The 21270-nt window shown below is 52.5% G+C and overlaps 1 protein-coding gene and 1 long non-coding RNA gene across 2 annotated transcripts; one reads left to right on the top strand and one right to left on the bottom strand.

The window, feature by feature from the left end:
• The first annotated feature begins 5403 nt into the window (after positions 1-5403).
• On the top strand, positions 5404-20035 carry CLEC2L (C-type lectin domain family 2 member L). Its single transcript, XM_031030695.2, has 5 exons — positions 5404-5608; positions 13938-14012; positions 16203-16369; positions 17217-17317; positions 19347-20035. The coding sequence occupies exons 1-5, from the start codon at positions 5419-5421 to the stop codon at positions 19456-19458; spliced, it is 645 nt and encodes a 214-aa protein (XP_030886555.2). The 5' UTR covers positions 5404-5418; the 3' UTR covers positions 19459-20035.
• Positions 13086-15474, bottom strand: LOC145716466 (uncharacterized). The gene is made up of 2 exons (XR_014139108.1): positions 14962-15474; positions 13086-14372 (listed from the first exon to the last, which is right to left on the bottom strand). It is a non-coding gene; the product is annotated as an uncharacterized LOC145716466 (long non-coding RNA).
• Positions 20036-21270: the final 1235 nt, after the last annotated feature.

The raw sequence follows: 21270 nt of genomic DNA, 5'->3' as shown, positions 1-21270 counted from the left end.
AGACTTACTCAGACTCACTAAGACTTACCCAGAGTCTTATTGTGTTGTATTGTATTACTTTTATTTAAGAAGAGGTTTAGACAGCAAATATTTCTGGGTGAGTTTAAGAATAAGTGAGAAACTGACCCCCAGCTCATTGCCTGAACAGGCAGAGGTCCAGTCCCGGTTGTGTGGGCACAGGCGCTGACATCCAAACGCCTCTTGGGGGCGCTGTTCTCGCTTCAGAACAGCACCTCCCAGTCTGAGGGCCGATGCTTCCTAGTTTCTCTCGCTGTGGGATCCATCGTCACGTGCGATCTACTGATGTGTTCAGTTCATGACTAATCCTGATGCTGACATCAAAACTTTTCTCCCGTTCATGTCAGTGGGATCAGGGAGACACCGACTCAGGAATCCTGCTCTGCTGATTTCCTGTCCTAATGAGGAAACTGACTGGAACATTTCTGACCAGGCCAGCCCAACACCACAAAGCATACCCTTGGGCAAACTTTACAGGTTACTCTGAATTATTAATCTTGTCTATTATTTTATAACTCTCTGATCTGCAGACTCTTCATTATACAGTATTCTTCACCACAAAATCAAGTTGAACCTTCTCAGAGAAGTTTTGACCCACTGATTCCACTTCCAGAAATTTCTTGCAGAGAAACACTTCTACAAGAGCACAAAATTATATGTGCTAGGATGTTCATTGCAGTGTTGTTTGTACTATTAAAAATTAGAAACAATTTCAAGGGCGCCTGGGTGGCTCAGATGGTTAAGCGTCTGCCTTCGGCTCAGGTCATGATCCCAGGGTCCTGGGATCGAGTCCCGCATTGGGCTCCCAAGGAGCCTGCTTCTCCCTCTGCCTCTCTCTCTCTCTCTGTCTCTCATGAATAAATACATAACATCTTAAAAAAAAAAAGAAACAATTTCAATGTCCACCAATAGGCAAATAATGAAGTAATAATAATTTTGATACCTCCATACTGTGGAATTCTATGTTAGTGTTAAAAAGGAATGCAATAGAGCTATATGAAATGACAGAAGAAGCAAGTTGCAGAATGTATTAACTCTACTTTTGTAAAAAAAAATTATAAGTATTTATTTTACATATATTAAGAAATGCTTAGGAGCACATACTGTATACCAAAGTCTAAAGAAAAGTTATTTTTAAAATGTATACATTGTTTGCATGAAAACATCCTATGTATTCATTTTGTAATAAAGTGTTTATTTCTGTCCTTGTAGGAACAAAACACAAAATCAGATTTGGTTTTTTTCCCCAGCCTGTACAAGTTGAGTTTTTTGTCACTTCCTGGTTCCTATTACCCTCTAGGGAGAAGGCTAATGCATGAGGCAGTGGTTTTTGGCAGGATTATTACTGAAGACATCATTCTCATCCAAAAGTCCATCTTTTGGCCAGGACCAGCTTTTCTTGACTGCGGATTCTGGTTCCATCAGGAAATGCTAAACATAGTTGCCTTGTCACTCTCGGAGCTGGTACCCAGGGCATTCAGCCTTGTGGTGAATGAGGCCTGGTGGTCTCTCACTCAGGAATTTCTAAAGAGAAAGAGAGACCGCCAAGAGGCTCAGCTTCCACCTGCTGGTGGGGCCCTCATCAGGAAGTTCCGAGGGCCAGGATTGGACACACTGTCGGCCTCTGTATTCCCAGCACCCAACACAGCACCCAGCAGGTCGCTGATGATCAATGATTTTTTTTTTTTTTTAAACCCCGCTGAGCAGGGAGCCCGACGTGGGCTCGATCCGGATCATGACCTGAGCTAAAGGCAGATGCTTAATTGACTGAGCCACCCAGGTGCCCCAATGCTTAATAAGTGTTGAATGAATTTGTTTAAGGAGGAATTTTTGATTCCTGTCGACTTGATTTTCATGTATCATGGGGGAAAGTGAATATGGCTGGCAGTTCCTGGATGGCAAGTCAGGGTTGTCTCTTAGGTTCCCCATTTTGTAAAGTTGTGAGCAGGTGGCCTGACCGCCCGAGTGGCACCTGATGAAGTTTGAACACAGGAGCAGACACCGTCCCTGGACTAAGAAACGATACCATGGAGTTGATCTGACATGTCTAGGTGATTAGCAGAATGTTTCTGCTACATGTTAACTAGATATAAACACTCGTCACCCTATACTGGTAAGTGGTGTTAATGGCCAAAGCAAAATCAAGCACTTCTGGGGCATCCTTGGGGCCAGGGTGCCAAAAAAGGGCCCCAGTGGGCTGGCAGCTGCCCTGAGATCCCTCCAAAGACCCTTGGATCCCAAATTCAGGCCCCCTCTGTTTCCAAAAATAAAGTCCCTCGACTTGAGCTCTCAGAGCCGAGCCCTCTGCTTCCCTCTTCCTCTGAAGTTCTTCCCAGCCTCTGCTCCTGACCAAGGCACATGACAGTTAGCTCTGCTGTGCCCAGCTCCTGGTCTGTGGCCCCCAGGCCTGGCTAGCCCAGGCCAATTGCCTCTCAACCAAAATCCCAGCCAAGTCACAGATTACACGCACACAGCGATCTTCCTCTGATGCAAAAATTCTAACATAGATGCTCTGAATGCAACTTAAAGGTGGGACCTGGTTGGTGGATGTTTAATGAAAATGTACAGGTACTCAGTTAAACATTCAGAAGGATAGAAAACAAGCAGAGTCTTCCTTCCACCCTCCACCCCTCAGTGCCACCCTACAGAGATAAACCCCCGTTCACTGTTTCTTGTGTATTCTTGCAAAAATGTTCACACAAGCACACACACACTCACCCACATCTTGGTAGACTCAAATGAGTACACACTGTACGCACTCTTCTGCATACTGCTTTTTTCTAACTTAATTTGTCTTGGGCGATTGTTCCCAATCAGCGTATGCTGATTTACCTTATTCTTTTTAAACAGCTGCATACTATTCCAAATATATGCCATATAATTTTTTGTTTTTCCTGCCAGCAGGCTTTCCTCTTCCTTCCAGGAATATCAGCCTGTCTTTCCTTTGGGGAATCATCTCTCCCTCCCTGTCAACCCTGCAATTTGGGTGGGGATGACCCTGACCCCATCTCCAGGCTTGGATGTATGGCCTGGACCTTACTGCAATCATTGAGTCAGTGATGGGCACGTGACCCTGGTTGGGGGAATGCCAGGAAAGAGAAGTCAGTAAGAGACAGAGATAGGCCTGTGACTTGGACAGTAGATGGCTTTGTGACTGTTCCACTGCATTAGAAGCCCCACCCCCCCCAAAATCCCAAGGGAATTGTGTTATCAGAGACACTGACATACGACTCGAAAAGGCTGGTGTTGGCTAACCCCCGTGGCCATCCCCAGGGCCCCACTGGCCAGTGAGAAGGTGCAGAAAAGGTGATGTGGGGATTTACCAGCTACCACCTTGCCCACCCTTATCGTCACGATCACATCCTTTAACTCTCATGGACTCTCTTCCTTCCTGAGGACAATCTTTGGAGCAGCTTAGGGAAAGCCCGGGCTGTGCCAAATTCTTTGCTGCTTCAAAGATCTATTCACCACGATCATCTTTGGATGTGTACAGTCCAGAGAACTAACCAAGCCCGTGGTCGTTTCCTGGGCCGCAGTATCATTGGCAATGTGTTTCACGTTTGGCTCCGGGACTGGAAAATCTCTTGGCCAAAGTCTTTTGACGACCCCCACTATTTCCGCTTTGAACATCCGATTTGTGTGCTCTACTTGGGGTCACAAATATGGGTTGCATAGTAGGGTGGGGCTGAGGGTGAAGAAGATTCTAAGTCATCACCGGGCCTGAGAAGGGGCTGACGGAAGATGACGGATCACAGGCATCACTGGGAACCTGTTGATAAAAAAAGGGCAGGACAGAGGAGTGGTCCTTTCCTGTTGGGAAGACTTGTTCTAGCAAGATGAGCCACGAGCCAGACAGAAACGCTTGACAGAAGGGAGGCTCTGCCCCAGCAGAGAAGCATTTCTTCAACAGAAAGATGCCTGCCCCACCCCCACCCCCAGTCCCCTTGTCTTCCTGAACCCAAGGAAGAAGGACCTTGAAGACCCCGTGGCTGGAGTGGAGTAGTAGTGAATCATACAGCTATAGTCACACGGACTTGGCAATGAGAATCTGATTGTTGACAGCCAAGAATAGACTCTGTGAAGGAGACTATGCCAAAATACAACCATGGAATAAAATATGTTCTACTACCAGTACTTAGTTTTTCTTCTTTTTGTGTGGTTTGACAATTTTTCACTTTATTCCCTTATGTAAAGTGAAATGATTATAAATGATGTGTTTCTAGCCCTCCAACTGCCAAGACCTAAGACCTCACTGGTGTCCCAGGGTAATGTGCATCCTGGTTGCAGATCTTAGATGAACTTGTGGATTTCTGGGCATACACCAGTATGGTGGGAAGGCAATCTGACTTCTCAAACCCAATCCAAGGGAATAAGCCAAGAAACCTACCACTTGTATTATGCAGATTAAGCTCTCATCCCTATGGAAATACAGGAGTTGAGGATGAGGAAACCGATGTGGGATTGGGATGAGAAAGGGAAAATTCAGGGGGAGAGCCTCAAGTGTCTGTGGGTCAGCCAGGGAGAGGGTACAGGCCAAGTGAAGGCCATTGAGGAAGCCCTGGCCCAGGAGTGAGAAAACCCACCAACCACACACCTGCACGGTGCAGCCTTCAGAAATGCCCTTGACTTCCAGTTTTCAACCTAAACTGGGGATGTCGTCAGCTCAACTCTGTAAGAGTCCCTGGCGCTTCGTGGATGCTCACCAGTGTGAACTGAATCTGAAATGTTGCCCCACTTGTCCCCACAGATCTTTGCTCTCTCCTTTCTCTCTTGGTTCAAGAGTCTGGGCCAAGTGACAGCCCCACCCCTCTGCTCCAGCTCCGGGACGCCAGAGGAAAGCCCCCCGTCTTCCTTAAGTCTCACCGCACCATCCCTGTAAACTTTTTTCCCATTTTACAGAGGGCAGGCCGGAGGCTGGGAGGGGCAGCTGGATTAGAGGACAGGTCTCCCGGCTCCAGGCTCGGCGCTCCTCTCGGCTGCATCTGGCATCCTGCCGCGGGAGCGGGCGGCCGGCGGGGCCGTGTCTGTGGGGCTGTCCCTGCTCCTCGGCGCCTCCTCCCTCCCCGTCCGCCCCCCCCCGCACCCTCCCTCCCCGCGCCTCCCCGCCACCCCCGCTACCGCGCGCCTCCACCGGCTCCTCCCCGGGCCCCGGCTCTGCGCGGAGGCTGCGGTTCGCCCAGGGCAGGCTCGGCGCGCACGGCCGGCGGAGGCGACGGCGACCGGGCACAGAGGGTCCGGCGCGGGGAACCGGGCTCAGCCCCGGCCTGCGCGAGCCGCGGCACTGGTCCACCGGAGGCCGGCCTGGGGGGCCCGCAGGGCGCGCGGAGCGCCGAGTGCGCGTCGGGGTGGGCCCCGCACCCCAGTGCAGGAGCGCGGGCGCGGCGCGGCGCAGCGCCCGGCATGGAGCCGGCCCGGGAGCCCCCCGCGCGGATCCGGCCGCCGCCGCCCCCTGCCACCCGCCCCGCGCCCGCCCCCGCCGCGCCCAGGCTGCGCTCGCCCGCCGAGGCCGAGGGCCGCGGCCCCGAGGGGCTGCTGCGGCGATCGGGGTCGGGCTATGAGGGCAGCACCAGCTGGAAGGCGGCCTTGGAGGGTAAGCGCCCAGCGGCCCTCCATCTCCCCCATCCCCCCCCACTCCGGCCCGGGGACCCGGGTCAGAGTCACCTTGGCCAAGCTCCCAGAGGGGAGGGCGGGAGCCCCCGGAGGACTGATTTCAGGGCACTCAGATGCCACATGGCGGGCGGAGGGGGTGGGGGGATGTAGCTAGGGACCACCTAGAGTTACAGCCTTGACCCTACCTAGGCAGCTAACTCACTCTTTGACCTTGGGAGCAGGTTTCGTGCTCTGAGCCCCAATCTCCGGAATGAAGGGGGGACAGTGTACTGACGGGCCCTCATCCGATGGGCATGTTGAGAGGGTGGCTGAAATCTGTAGTAGTGGAAATGCTTTGGGCAAAGCGACAAAAGCTGTAGAGCCCAGAGATGGTGCCAGGGCCCCGGTGGGAAGCCGGGAGCACACTGGTAGGGATGGGGGCACATAGGGAGGGAAGATGTGGAGAATATGCCTCAGGCCCTTCCTTGCAAGGTCATGAGTGCCACCTACCCCTTCCAGTCAGATGGGCTCAGGGAATGACCCCTGGCTAGCTCAGGGGCAGTAACCAAGTGGAAAATAGATTTCAAGTTCATGAGTTCTTCTGGAAAACTTTGTGGCCCCTGGTGGTGTGTGGTGTGGGAGATGCTAGAGTTGGCAGGGGGGAGGGCTGGCCCTCTGGACTTCTGGGTACTCCTGACATCCCCAGGCCAAAGGCTGAGGATCTGTGCAGTGTTAACTAGGGAAGCCCAGAGCCTGGGTCACACCACCCGTAGGGACGGAGTATTAGAAAAGGAAGGCTTCCTGGAGTAGGTGGCCTTTTAGATGTGGAGAGAAGACAGGGTGCACCAGGCTCAAGGAGTGACACGTTCAGGGTCCAGGTGGCCAGAACCAGCCGTTCCCTTGTGGCAAACTGACCTCTGGAGTACTGAGATGGGGGGAAGGGATGGGAAGAGATGAATCTGGAGAGCCCAGATTGTGAATGGCCACCCAGGCCTTGCCAAAGAGTTTGGACTTTGTTCTGCAGGAGCTGTTGAGAGGTTTTAAGCCTACAATGAGCCAGTGGATTTGCCCTTGGAAGAGTGGCCAGGTCAGTGTGGAAGGTGGGGTGGTGGTCAGGGGCGAGACCTAGCCAGCACTTGGCAGGGCAGGTGCCTTGCCGCGGAGGGAAAGGTGGGGGCAGTAATGTCAGCGTTTGACCCAGATGCTAGTGGGCCAGGGGTGTGGACTAACTCTGTGCTAACTCTGGAGGCAGGGGCGGTCCGACACCTGGATGGTGATTTGGGACAAAGGAAGCAAAGATGTTGGCTCACGGAGTAGAAGAGCCATTGCAGGCTGGGAAGAGTTGAGTTGAATAAAGGTGGACAAACGCCTCTCTCTGCTGGGCATTGTTGGATTTGCCTGTGATCCCTGCTTCCCTCCCGCCCAAGTTATTTCTTGAAGTTGCTCACTCCTTTTGCCTATATGTCTTCATTCATTCCTAAGCATTCCTGCAGGGTCTGCCCTAACCTAACTCTAGCCCCCTGATGGTTAGGGCCTCTTCAGGGGTGATGTAGCCTCTTTCAGTGCTCTCTGGCTTGCTGGTTCCTATTGTACCTCCTGCCCTGACTTTGACACATTCCGCTTCCTGCTCCCCACCCGGGCTGGGTGACCACTTGCAGTTAGGCTGAAGAAGGCAGGAAAATGGCCCAACGGGACACTGGCTCTTCCACCCGTGCCTACTTGTGTCCAGCCTTCCAGCCTTGTCTTGCCTGTCCTGGTGTGGCTCCTTACCAGGTCTGGGTCTGGGTCTCATGCCTCCTCTGGTTCGCCCCATGGTCTACCCAGAAGCAGCTCACCCTTGATGCCTGTGGTCCTTGGAGGCTCAGCATCTGAGGCCCATGGGCTTTTTCTACAGTAGTTTTAGTATCTGGGGTCCGAGTCCAGGGTGTTCTCCTCCACTGGTGCTCTGAGGGTCTGCTGGGTGTTCCCTTGGCACCCCCATCTCCTGTCAGAAGAGGGGAGCTCAGGGACCAGGACTGGTCTCTCCGGGGTGTTGCTGTGTGGGCAGAAATCACAGGACAGGGGCTGAGGCAGGTTGGTGAGGTACAAAGAACACAAAGTCTGGAGTCGGGTAAACCCAAGCCATATCCTCCACCACCATGGGCTGGCAGGTTTTCAAGCTCATTTGAGCCTCAGTTTCCTTATCTACTAAGCTAGATAATGATTTCTGCCTCTCAGGGCCACACAGTGGGGTAGGCTGTGCAGGTGACTCCTCTCCCCAGCTCTTTGGACTTAGCATCCTGCACCCGTGATGCAGGAGCTCAGCTGAAACCCTTGGACTGCTGGTCTACCTACCTTGAGTCGGCTCCCCACTCCAAACTGAAGTCCACAGAAATGAGCCCAGTCGACTGACACTGAGAAACACCCGTGATGGGATGACGGGTCTGCCAGGTCTGAGGGCCAAGGACTGTGCAGCCCTTGCTTAGCCAAGTACCTGTCTTGAGACAAGTGGGAGACTTTTGGACTTGACCAAGCTAAACACTCCTTTATTACCACGCAGCAAACATTTCGGAAGCACCTACGGTGTGCTGGACCCCATGCTCAGGGCTTTCACGATACTGTCCCATTTAATCCTCACACATACCCTACTGGGGCTGCTGAGTGCTCTATCTATTCTGCAGATGAGGAAACAGACTCGGAGGGGCTAAGTGTCTTGACCAAGGACACATGTTGGTTGCTAAGGCATGTTTGCCACAAGGGCCCTCTGCCCTGAGAGTTCTTGTATCATCCCGCATGGACCAAGGATCTCGGACTTCATGAGGCCCAGGGGACGGAAATGAATTGTGTTTGGGGTGCGTGTAGCTCTCCTGCCCGTGATCCTCAGACAACGCTGCCGCCTCCAGTGTGGACCCTCTTTTTCTCCTCCCGGGTTAAGCGAAATGGAGAACTTCTTAAATTTAAACTGGGATTAGAGCTCAGGACTTCACGACTTTCCTTAGATGAACAATTAGCTGTATAAATATAAAGCCAAACAGAAGTTCTCCTGATCAAGCCTTCTCTCCTGGTGGCTAATCACTTTTCCTTCCACCTGCCACCCCCACCTCTGGGGAGGGGCTGGGAAACATGACCCGTTGCTTCGGCCTGGGTTCTAGAAAGACTGGGGGTGACTGGAGATGGGGATATTTCTGGCATCGGGGGTGGGGATGGGGAAGAGTGACCTGGGGGTACGGCAGGGGACAGAGTGATTCTGCCTATCGCCAGGCTATAGATTTTTCAGAGCTCACCGATTCTGAATTTTTAATGTTGAAAGTTTCTTGATTAGGCATCAACCCACAACTTCCTGATCAAAACCACACACATGCATTTAGTAAAGCCTTTAAAAATTTAAAAATCACCAAACTCTACATTTGATAGTTTCAAAGAGTCAAGACTATGCACAGAAACTGTGGCTCTGACAACTCAGAGAGGTCAGCAGTGAGTCTCCTCTGGGCTCTGGGTGTGAGGGTGATAGAGCATCTGTTTGGCTTAGGAGCCAGATTTTCAGCTGTCCCTTCCAACATGAGGCTAAATCATATGCATTTATAAACATAAGTAACTGCATCCTCAGAGTCCATCTATTGTGGACGATTGCATGGAAGGAATGGTTGTTGAGTTAGACCCTTCTTACGGCTTGAATTCTATTTCCTCCTGCTCTCCCAAAGAGCTACGTTGAAGCAGTTGAACCACCAGCTCCTCAGCACGGGACCTTATTTGCAAATATGGTAATTGCAGATGTGATTAGTTAAGATAGGCGCATACTGGAGTGGGTGGGCTCCTTATAAGACAACAGTCATATAAAGACAGAGACAACCAGGGAGAAGGTTGTGTGATGAAGAAGGCAGAGCCTGGAATGAGGGGACTGCAAACCAGGGTTGAGGAAGGTCACCAGCACCTCAGAAGCCAGGAAGAAGCGAGCAAGGACTCCCCTCACTTTCAGAGGGACTGCGGCCTTGCTGGTGCCTTAACTGGGGACTTCTGGCCTCCAGAAGTGTGAGACAATAAGTTTCCGGTGTTGTAGGCCATCCAGTTTGTGGGGTTTGTTCCCAACCCTAGGAAACGAATACAACGCTGTTTTGGATCGTCCAGCCCCACAGTCGTCCTCTGTGAGGGCAGCAGTGAGCAACGAGCCGGGACTCCCTGGAGTGTCCTTTTCCTGTCCGCGGTGCCGTGTCCAGAGCTGTTGTCCTCAGGAAAGAATGAAGAGGCTCCTTGGTTCTGGTGACATTGGAGAAGCGTGTGCAGTTCCCCGCCCCCAGAGAGCAGCTGTATGTCCACATGGCCTCTCCTACAAAGTCAGCTGAGTTTAAGGCTGACTAAGGACATTGTCATTCAGTGTAGCTAAATTCCCCTTTCAGTATCCGGGGGTGCTCTGTAACATGCAAGGCAATGGCTTTTTTTTTTTGCCTACTGTAGGGAACACAAAGGCAAGTAAAGCACAGCCCTTTCCCTAAAGGAGACTGTGGGCTCACCACCACCACCACCATCATGATCATCATCATCATCATCATCATGGCAATTGCTAACATTGAACCAGAGCTTGCTATGCCAGACACTCTGCTAAGCCCTGAACATTGGCTTCTCATAAAAAGTTTTAAGAGGCAGATACTACTATTCCTTTGTTTTAAAGATGAAGAAAAAAGGGCGCCTGGGTGGCTCAGTCGGTTAAGCAACTGCCTTCGGCTCAGGTCATGATCCTGGAGTCCCGGGATCGAGTCCCGCATCGGGCTCCCTGCTCGGCGAGGAGCCTGCTTCTCCCTCTGACCCTCCCCCCTCTCATGTGCTCTCTCTCATTCTCGCTCTCTCAAATAAATAAATAAAATCTTTAAAAAATAAATAAATAAAGATGAAGAAAATGAAATAAAATAGAAGCAAAGTGACTTTGTCATGAAAAGTTACTAAACCATCTAGGAAAGTGGCTGAACTGGGATTTGAACCCAGTGAAGTGGTTTAAGACGCGATGCTCTTACCTTCAATGCACAAAGCATTATGGTTCCAGTTGTATGGGCCTAGAGGGGCCCGTAGAGAAGGGAGAGGAAGGATCCAGGCAGTGCGCTTGCCACAGGGGGTCATCAGGCAGATCAGGCGGATCAGCCCTACTGAGGCTGATCCTACTGAGCCCTACTGAGGCTGCCACTGAGGACAAGGAGCAGACACAGAAAGAGCCCAGCCCGCGAGGGCAGGCGTGAGGCTCTGCTCCTACCGTGCCCACAGCCACCTGCCTCTGGACTCCTGGTCACTCGCCAGCACAGTCCTTGCTCACGGGAAGGATTTCAAAACGATGGCTGCACTTGCAGGTAAAGATGGCAGACTGAACACACACATTTTTCCTCTTTCCTTCCAGAAGCCCACTGACATGACAGTAAAGGGATTTTTCAAAGGCCATAAGGACAACAAGAACGGGAGAGAAGACAATAGCAATACAGTTGGGAGCTAGGGATCAATGATGAGTGGGAGCTGCTTCTATTGGCCTGAGAAGGCTCGGAAAGCAGAGGAGCAAACTGAGTCACACACAGGAGCCCCCAAAGTATGGAGATGGGGGGCACCAGTCATCATGGCAGTGAGTGAAGATAGAGCTGAAATAGGAGGGCTGGTTGAATATTTTAGAAAGGATTTAGTTGCCCAGGTCCTCTTCCCAGCCCTGGCAGGAGCCTGAGGCTAAGTCTGAGAGAGGGCAGTGCATTTGGGAGCAAGCAGTTAAGGGGACATGTACATAATGAATGTTTAGGATGGCCTCCCAGCCTCTCCTCCTGGTCAAGCCTACACCCTTCGCAGGAGGGAAACAGAAGAGCCTTCTCCAGGAACTCTGGCCCACCCCAGAGGAAAAACCCCAGGAGGCTGGCACTCAGAGCACCTTGAGGACCAGCCCAGCCTGGTCACTCTGCTGGGACCCCACAGTTTATAAGCCCCTCCCCAGTCTCGGAGGCTCCAATGGACTCTTTCCTCCTGCCTTAATCAGGAACAAATAACCAAGGATCTCCAGACATCCGAGGAAACTTGATGACATGGAAACCACAGACCAAAACAAATGAACAGGAAAAAAAGCAATTTGGAGGAAAAAGAGACTATACAGGGAGAAATAACCTTTCTGCCCCCCTGTCCTCTCCTCCTCCGCCTCCAAAAAACTATCAGTAATATCCAGAAAGAGGTAAGAGAAAACATGGCATCATTTTTTAGAAAAGATTTATTTATTTATCTTAGGAGGGGATGGGGCAGAGAGAGTCCCAAGCAGACTCCATGCCCAGCACGAGTGCAGAGCCCAAGGCAGGGGCTGTATCCTATTATGCCGAGATCAGGACCCAAGCCAAAACCAAGAGTCAGACGCTCAACAGACTGCGCCACCGAGGCGCTCCAATATGGCATCATTAAAAACAGGATGCTACTGAGAACAGTAGCAAACCACAGCCAAAACAAAAAAACAACCCTGGAAATTAAAAATAATTGCAGAAATGGAAAATTCGGGAGAGAGTGGGAAGATAAAGTTGAGAAAAACCTTCCAGGAAATAGAGCAAAAAGGCAAAAAGATAGTGGGTAAGGGAGAAAAAAGGAAAGAAACTCAGAGGACCAATTCAAGTAGTCCAACATCTGAAGAATATGACCTCCAGAAAGTGGATGGAGAAAGTGGGTGAGAAGAAACCATTGATGATATAGTTGAAGAAAATTTCCTGGAACTGAAGGACATGAGCTTCCAGATTGAACAGGTCCATTGATTGCCTAGTCTAGTGGATGAAAATGGACCCAAACGAAGGCATGGCATGCATGATGAAATTTTAGAAGACTGTGTCATAGAAAAGATCCTTTAAAGTTTCTGAGGGGTGGGGGCGGGACACGGAAAGCAAATGATATTAAAAGGATCATGGATGAGGATGGCTCTGGAGCCATTTTTCAAGAGCAACACTGGAACTAGAAGACAATTAAGTAATGCCTTCAACATTCTTTGGAAGGAGAATTCTTTCCAACCTGTAGTACTCAGGCCTCTGGGTTCACAACCCCAGGGGCAGCATTCACTGCAGGACCCAGCGTGAAGGTTTGCCGCTGGGGCTGTGCAGGGCAGTGGAAGATGTACTCCACCAGAACAAGGGAGTAAACTAAGGAAAAGGATGACGTAGGATAGAAGGGGCAGGAGAGGCTGTACATGAGGGAGGCAGAGAGAACCTCAGGCCGCTGGCAAAGGGGATTTCAGCGTGGCGGTGGGCTTAGAAGGCAAAATCAGACTGCAGCAGCTCAGAAGGTTCTGGGGGACGCCCTGTTATGGACTGGATGTTCATGTTCCCCCCAAGTGTCAATCAACAGATGAATGGATAAACAACAGCAAATATATATGTATATAGGAGTATATATATACATATATTCATACAATGGAGTATTATTCAGCCATAAAAAGGAATGACATTCTAACACATGGTACAACATGGATGAACCTTGAAAACATTGAGTTAAGTGAAATAAGTCAGACACAAAAGGACATTGTATTGTATGTTTCCACTTACATGAAATCTCTAGGATAGGCAAATTCAAAGAGACCAGAAAGTAGATTGCAGGTAACCAGGGGCTGGGGGAGGTGGGAACCGGGAGTGAAAGCTTAATCTGTACCGAGTTTCTGTTTGGGTGGTGAGAAAGTTGTGCAAATAGACAGTGGGGATCATTGCACAATATCATGAATGGAATTAATGCCGCTAATTGTGCGCTTAAAAATGGTTAAAATGGCAACTTTGATGTTATGTCTGTTTAATGACAGTAAGAAAAACTTAAATAGAGTCTATGTCTAAGGTCTAAAAGGGTTCTTCCGCTAAAAAGAAAAGAAAAATGTTCAGTGATAACAAAAAAATAAATAAAAATTTAAAAGCGGGGAAGGCAGAGGATCAGGGGAGGTTTTGTGAAGAGGATGGAAGGGGCAGGGTGGGCAGGATTCCAGGGGTAGCGGGGCAGGGGGGAGAAGAGCTCCGGGGGCAAAGACCCAGCCTCGGGGCTGTGAGGACAGGCTGGGTTATTTCAGGGACTCCATGTGGCTGAAACCGGGAGCAGGCCGAGAAGCGGCAGGAGGTAAGAACTGGAAAGTTTGGTGCCACGGAAGAGGGCAAGCGCAGAGCCTTGGAAGGGGTGGGTTTAGGCAGCCGGGTCGAAGATTCAGACCTGGGCTCCAGAACAGCGGCTCTGGGACTTCAGTGAGCAGCAGATTCCCGCGGAGGGCTTGTGAAAACTCAGACTGCTGGGCCCAGGCCAGAGTTCCCGGCGTCGGGACCTGGGGCTTGGCGGTGGGGCTTGGCAGTGGGGTGTGGGTGGCCGGGTACTGAACCCCTTCTTTCTCTCCTCAGACACCACCACACGTCTCCTGCTGGGGGCCATTGCGGTCCTTCTGTTCGCCATCCTGGTGGTGATGAGCATCTTGGGTGAGCGTGGATGCCCGGGCGGGGTACACACACCTTGTCAAAATCAGGTCTCATTCGGTAAAGAAAGGTTCCGGACATACCATGTATTCCGTGGGGCCCAAAGCATAGAAAACAGAGTGCTGTTTCTGGGTGAGAGTTTAGCCTACAATAATATATCCACACGATGGCTCTCCCTGTCCCCTTTACTAAGCCACGCGGGGGAGTGGCCAGGTGACTTCGGTACACAGAGCCAACTTGAGGTGAGTTAGACAGGCACTGCTTCTTGGAGGAGATGGTTTGGGGACAAGGGCCTTGAAAGATCACATTCATTCATTTAACAAACATTTATGGAGCCCCGCTGTGTGTTAGGCCCCCTAAATGCTGAGGATAAAAAAGAAAGAAAGAAAGAAAGAAAGGATGATTAGGACTCATCTTTGCTGCCCAGTTCTGGAGGCATCCCTCCAAGCTAGGGGGCTTCCCATGTGGGACTGAAAGGGGGAAAGGAATAAAAGGGAGGAAACCCTCCAAGGACAGGCAAGGCTCTATGACCAGGAGATTGGGCTGCTTTTTATGGATTCAAGTCAAAATGTGTGGTGGGTTCTAAAGGGTTTGCAAAGGGATTTCAGTGCCTTGTCTTTAATCTTTGAGAAGCACCCAGAGGTGGGCACCTTGAAAGGGGAGAGAAGTCCAGTGATAGTATTAGCTCCCACCAAACCCTCCCCTTTGGGCATGCATGATAATCAGGGGATTTGTGAGTGTTTAGAAAAGAATATGGCGACCACCGGTGCGAGCTTGGATTCATCTAGAATAATCGCTACGAATTAAATTAGTTTCCTTTTGTCCTCGTGCTAGGTTGGGGAGGTCAGAGCAACGCGAAGACATAGCGTGTTGTGATTTTCGTAAAGCACAACAGAATCTCTCTGGAGGTCCTTGTGGAAAAGTTGACATGTGCCCACGCCGTGGTCAATACCTTAGTGGTCCTGTAGCCCACTGAGCAGATAGGCTGGAGTGTCGATTATTTAATTGGTGTCGGTGTCTGTAGGTCCCTCGGGGCTGGAGTACCACAGGCCTCTTCTTGGCTCTGTCCCCGTCAACATTTTAATCACTCACTTGTACGAAAACAAACAAAAAGATGCTTATGGAATTTGTAGGTGACACAAGGATGCTCAGGGCAACAGATGAAGGGTGCTTAATATGACAGGTGGGAAAAAAAAATCAAGATCAAAATGTATCTTTCGAAACTCAGATGAGGGGCGCCTGGGTGGCTCAGTTGGTTAAGCGACTGCCTTCGGCTCAGGTCATGATCCTGGAGTCCCTAGATCGAGTCCCGCATCGGGCTCCCTGCTCAGCAGGGAGTCTGCTTCTCCCTCTGACCCTCCCGCCTCTCATGCTCTCTCTATCTCATTCTCTCTCTCAAATAAATAAAATCTTTAAAAAATAAATAAATAAAAATTAAAAAATAAATAAATAAAATCTTAAAAAAAAAAAAGAAACTCAGATGAGCCAATGTGAATGAGATAAAGGTGGAAGAAATAAAAATAAGATCTTCAAATGGATTTAAAAGGTGATTGATACATATTCTGGACACAGGGGAGACCCGGCTTGGAAACAGATGACATGAAAACAAGCGAAGGGCATGTTCTGCCTGCCGAGGAAAGCGCACGTATGCACATACGCACTGATTCCTTTCCTGGAAGCAGTCTGTAGACTGCAAAGCCCGTGGCCCCTGGAAGGAGTGTGGCCATCACTGTTGCTGGGAGTGGGGCCACATCTGGTGTGTTCCAGTCTGTTCTGGGGCCAGCATTTGGGTGCCCGTGTGGACACACTGCAGTGAGTCAGGCAGGATGGAGAAGCTTGGACACGTGGCCTCCAGATCTTTTCTAAATCTGTGTTTCTGGGCTTCCATGCCTCAGGGAGTTTGGGGAGAGAGACGAGCTCTGACCCCAGGGGCTAATCTGCTGGCACTTCTCCTGGTGGTCATGCCCTTGCCAGCCTCCCCAATTTCCCTTCCCTGTTTATTGGGTCACCACCCTTTTCCCTGCTGGGCACCGTGAGAGGGGCTCATCTGGGGAGAGGGCCACCCGAGGCACCCCGGAGGGCACCGAAGTCAGGCAGGTGGAGGGCACGCTGGGTTGCTGAGCAGGACTCTTGAGGCCCGAGCAGGGGCCAGGCCTGCTGTCAGACGCTGAGTCCCCTCCGTCTCCCCTGCAGCTTCCAAGGGCTGTATCAAGTGCGAGGCGCCCTGCCCGGAGGACTGGCTGCTCTACGGAAGGAAATGCTACTTCTTTTCTGAGGAGCCGAGGGACTGGAACACGGGCAGACAGTATTGCCATACTCACGAGGCCGCGCTGGCCGTGATCCAGAGCCAGAAGGAGCTGGTGAGCGCTGGGCCGCGGGCGACCTCCAGGGAGAACCCCACTCCTGGGGTGTGGCGGCCCCCATGACCTGTTTCCAGCCGGGGGTGTGCTGATGGGCCCTGTGGGGTGCGAGCACGTTTCCGAGTGGCTCCTGTTTCCACTGCTGTGGTGAAGGCCAATGGATTTCAAGCTGAGGCTGGTTTGCTGAGCTCAACTCAGTATCACAGTGCGAGAATTACAAATTATAAATGCTCTTGTGAAGGAAGAACACACTGGCACCTTCTACTCGTCCAAATCAGGGCATGAGCTCTCGATGAACACCCAAAACAGTTTTCTCAGTAGAAAAATGAAAGAAACACAATGAATGAGTCTGTTGTCCGTTTTAGATTTGGGGCTAACAGTGGTGTGGCAATCCAAAATAGCAGGTAATCGAAAAATCACTTCTGTTTGTCTTTGATACACAGTACAGTATCTCCTTGCTGCAGAGAAAAGCCCAGAAGTATGGGGGTAGAAGGACACCCAAACTGAACGTTGTGATTTGTCCCAGACCATCCATCACATTGGGCAATCCCAGGCTTCCTGCAAATCAGGAATACTGACTGGCGGGCTGGACCACTGAGCTAGGAGGACAAACCTTGTTCTAGGCTTCCTCGTCCAGCGGGCATGCTCCCAACTGCTGGGAGGGATGTCAGCGAGAGTGCAGGGCGCTCTGTGACCCCAGCTCCTTACTTGCAGGATGCAGTGAGGGATCCCCCTTTCAGCGTCTGTATATCCTGGGAGCCAGTCTTCTCAGCTGAGGTTAGTCTTGGGATGTATGAACAGTCAGGAAACTGCAGATGACTCGGGTTTCCCTCTTTCCTTGATACAGGAGTTTATGTTCAAGTTCACACGGAGGGAGCCCTGGATTGGTCTGCGCAGAGTTGGGGACGAATTCCACTGGGTCAACGGGGACCCATTTGACCCGGACACGTGAGCTGAGGCTTCATCTTCTGGCCACTGGACTTAAACTGGGGAAGGTCTAGCCCCCCCCCCCCCCCCAGACACAGCCTCCTGAGGGAGAACCACTGAGTTCTGTGATAGCTAGAGTTCCTAACCTCCAGGGTCAGCAGCGTGTGACCAAGATAATAATAATGAAGAGGGCTTTACTTCTCTCTCTCTCCCCTAATGTCCAGCCTGGTTTGGCAGCTCTACTGTATGTAGTCATCAGAGCTTCCTGCTGTGGGGCCCAGGCTCTTTCCATCTTGTGGCTCCCCACCTGGGTAGCGGCTCATCTGTGGGGCTCAGTGTGGCTCAGAGGAAGGGGAAGACATGGTCTGGATGTCCCTCTGCACTGGCCAGAACTTAGCCACTCGACCACACTGCCCGCAGGGGAGAGTGGGGATGGGGTTTCTATTCTGGGCAGCCATGTGTTGCCTAAACATTGTTCCTGTGGAAGAAAGGGGCTCTGACCCCAGGGTGCTGTGAGCACGCCCTTAGAACAAACAGTGCCTGAGGGTGCTGGCCGTGTGTGAAGTGGTGGGATTGCTTGTGTGACCCAAGGGGTGTGCACGTGAGAGTGTACTGGGGCGGCAGGTGTGCGATATCAGGGACTGGTTTGTTGGGTGCTGGTGGCAGGGGTCATGGGTGGTGGGGGTGGGAGTGTCTGGCTGTGGCAGTGTTGGGGGGTGGTGATAGTGTGTGTGTGTGGGGGGGGCGGGGGGAGGTAGTCCAGGCTTAGGGGAGCACAGGGGAGGGCATACAGGGGAATAAGAACCTCAGTTTCTAGTCCAGCCCCTAAGGCTGGAGGAATAGGCCCTGAGGAGCCGGGTGGGGGCACAGCTGCTCACCTGATGATGATGATGATGCAGGAGGGTCCCCTAGGCAGGAGAAGTGGGAGGCACCCAAGACCCCCAGCCCTCCACCATGGCCGGAAGTTGGCGATCAGCCACCTTCCCATTCGAGGCAGGCTTAGGGCTTAGCCTCCAGGAGGCGAGCATTCTGTCAGCTCCTTCCTTCCTTTGCCCTGGCTCCTGTGCCCTTCATTTTATACCCCCTCTTTGTCTTCATTGTCTCTTCCGTTTTTTCTCTATCCTTTTCCTGCCTTCATCCCAGATCTATCCTTAGAGCTGCTGAGAAATCTTGCACTTTCTGTCTCTCTCTCCCCTCTTCTGGAAGCTTCCTGCTCCCAGAACCTGGGAGAGCCCTGGAGGCTGGGGTCCCCAGCGTGCTGACCATCTGCCAGCCATTGGGCCTTTAGGCCATGTTTCTCTGGCACTGAGGTAGTCCTGCCTGGCACCCCCTCTTGAGGTCATTCTGGTACCCTCTCTTGTGAGACCCCAGCACTAGCTTTGGCAGGGGCCTCAGATCTGGGTGACCAAACGAGGTTGAGAAGAAATCTTAAAATTCAAAAGGAATGATTTTAGGTAGAAAGAACCCCCACCCCCCACATCTACTGATGATGTCTGTGAATTTTTGGGCAACACAGCCTGGGCACCAAACGCCGGGGTGAATCAGGTCCACCCTTGCGAGGTAGTTTCATTTAGCTCATCTCCGCTGGGCTCTTCCTGTGCTAGAACTGTGTGCTCATCAGGGGAGCCAAGATGAGAGGGCCACGGAGCCCACTGTGCTGGTGCTGACTGCCTGGGGGACGGGCAGGGACAGACAGACACAGGCCTCCATGTCCCACGGTGCAGGCAGGTGTTGCGGGGAGGGAGGCTGGGCAGAGGGTGGTCCTGAACCGGATTCTGGCTCATGGGACAAGTGAGCTAACTCTGGAAGGATGCAGAAGCAGGATGGGAAAGTGCAGGGTGTGTCTGTAGGCATCCTCAGGGTGGCTGGAGCCGTGGTGCACACAGTAGGTAGACAATGGGGGGAGCCACACTAGAAAGTTCTATAAGGGCTAAAAGTAGTGGAAGGTGACTCCAGAGGGAGGGACAGGTCACCGGGCCTCCAGGGCCACCCAGCAACGGGCTATGCATGCCAGGTTGTAAGCGCCTGCTCTCTTGTCTTCTGGCCACAGATTCCCCATCTCAGGCCTGGGAGAGTGTGTCTTCGTGGAGCCCACCAGGCTGGTGTCAACGGAGTGTCTGATGACCCGGCCCTGGGTGTGCAGCAAGATGGCCTACACATGAGGTGGGTCAGGCCAGAGGCGGCCCTCCAGCCAGGCTCCAAGACCGGCCTGCCCCCGCTCCTCTCCAAGGCGAAGCAGTGAGGAGGGTGCCCTGCGCCCCAGGCCCCTGTTCCAGGTCCCACAGCCCTGGTTCCTGGTCTCCTTGGCCCCAGGCAGGTCCTGTGGCTCAGCCTTCAAATCCCACATGCTCCGTAGTGTAGGCATCCCCCAAACACACACACATGCACACATTCACACGCATGCACAGGCATGCACACAGTCCCTCCTCAAGGTCAGAGTCCACTCTCAGTCACCCCAAGGCCCTCCCTGGCCCTGCGCTGGAACACGTCCCCCCCCCCCCCCCCATGCGGCCCTGGTGCTTGGAGGAAGGGTGGGCGCTGACACGGATTGCATCACTGTCTGCACGATCATTTCTCCCCTGGGTGCTGGGGAGGCAGGGAGGGCGGGCTTCCCGGCACGGGGCCCCCTCCACCACCCTCTTCGCCTGGCCCGGGGTTCTCAGGCAGGCCCCTGCTGTGTCTGGGGTGCGGTTGTGTTGGTCACTGATGGAATAAAGAGATGACTGGTGTCCCGAGGAATCGGCTGCCATTTGTTTCAGGGCCATGGCTTGCGGGTGGGGAGCAGAGGGACACATCTCTGGGGGCCTGTGAGGAGCCATCGCTGAGATGCACTTGATCTAGCGTGGCAGGTGGCAGTGTGTAGGAGCCGAGGACAAAAACACATTCTGTGGCCTCAGGGCACCATTTAATTTGGCTGGGCTACCGAGTTATTCTTAGATGTCTGAGGGGTATGTTCCATCTGGTTCCTTCATTACTATTCGACTCAATATGACAAACGTTTATTCACATCACACCTACCACGTGCCAGACACCCCGCCAGGCCTGGGGATCAACAGCTTTATCCCCCAAGGAGTACACAGGGAGCAGAGGCAACAGCTTGGGAAGCACCAGAATGTTCTGGAACACAGTGGAGGGATGGCTTATTCTGCCTTAGGGGAGAAGGGGGGTGGACTGAGCGGGAGGATTAGCCATGCAGAAAAGATGATGTTCATGGTGGGCGGGATAAGAGTGTGTGCAGGTCCTACAGCCTCTTTTTACCTTCCTCGGTCTGCCTGGGGAGGAGGTGGGGGTCTGGCAGTTCCCCTGGGCCTGTTGAGGCTCCACGTGCCACCACCCCAACACACACACACACCCCTGGGGCCCCAGAGCTCGCCCTAGTGGGGCCCGGACCTCCCCAGCCTCCGCTCAGTGCCCCGGGCTGGCTGAGATGTGGGCTGCCGGCCGGCGAGCCGCGTGCAGGTGAATTTGGGTCCTGGCCCATTTTCAGAAAATAGCTCAGAGGGAAACCAGGTCCTGCTTTGCTCTGCTCAGTCCTTCTACTGTTGGGTTTCAGGCAAAACTGTCAGCTTGGTTTTGTTGAACTTTCTGCCTGCTTTCCAGATATCTAGTAAAATATGGACATTTTTGTGATCTCCTATTTTGTCTTTAGTGGGAAGCCAGTGAGGAACCTGAGCGTAGGCTAAAGAACAGACCGCAGTTCAGTGTGGTGGTGGTGTCCCGGGGGGGGGGGCGGGGGGGGCAGGAAGGCCACCACCTTCCCTGCACGTGTGGGAAGTGTGTCGGGGGGGTCAGCGGCCGCCACTACTTTAGAGGGGGGGTTTGGGGATAGTCGCCCTCCCACCCATTCTCAGTCATGCACAGGCCCGTGGTCCTCACCAGGATCTTTCCCTCACAGATGGCCAGGCTCCAAAGCCTTGCGGGTGGTAGCCACAGAAATGTCCGAGGCAGGAAATGCTGTCACAGGTGGCCGAACT

Source organism: Leptonychotes weddellii, chromosome 12, assembly GCF_054177405.1.
Source record: "Leptonychotes weddellii isolate Sample4059 chromosome 12, ASM5417740v2, whole genome shotgun sequence".
NCBI classification, from domain to species: domain Eukaryota; kingdom Metazoa; phylum Chordata; class Mammalia; order Carnivora; family Phocidae; genus Leptonychotes; species Leptonychotes weddellii.
This window is presented reverse-complemented; position numbering and strand designations above follow the sequence as displayed.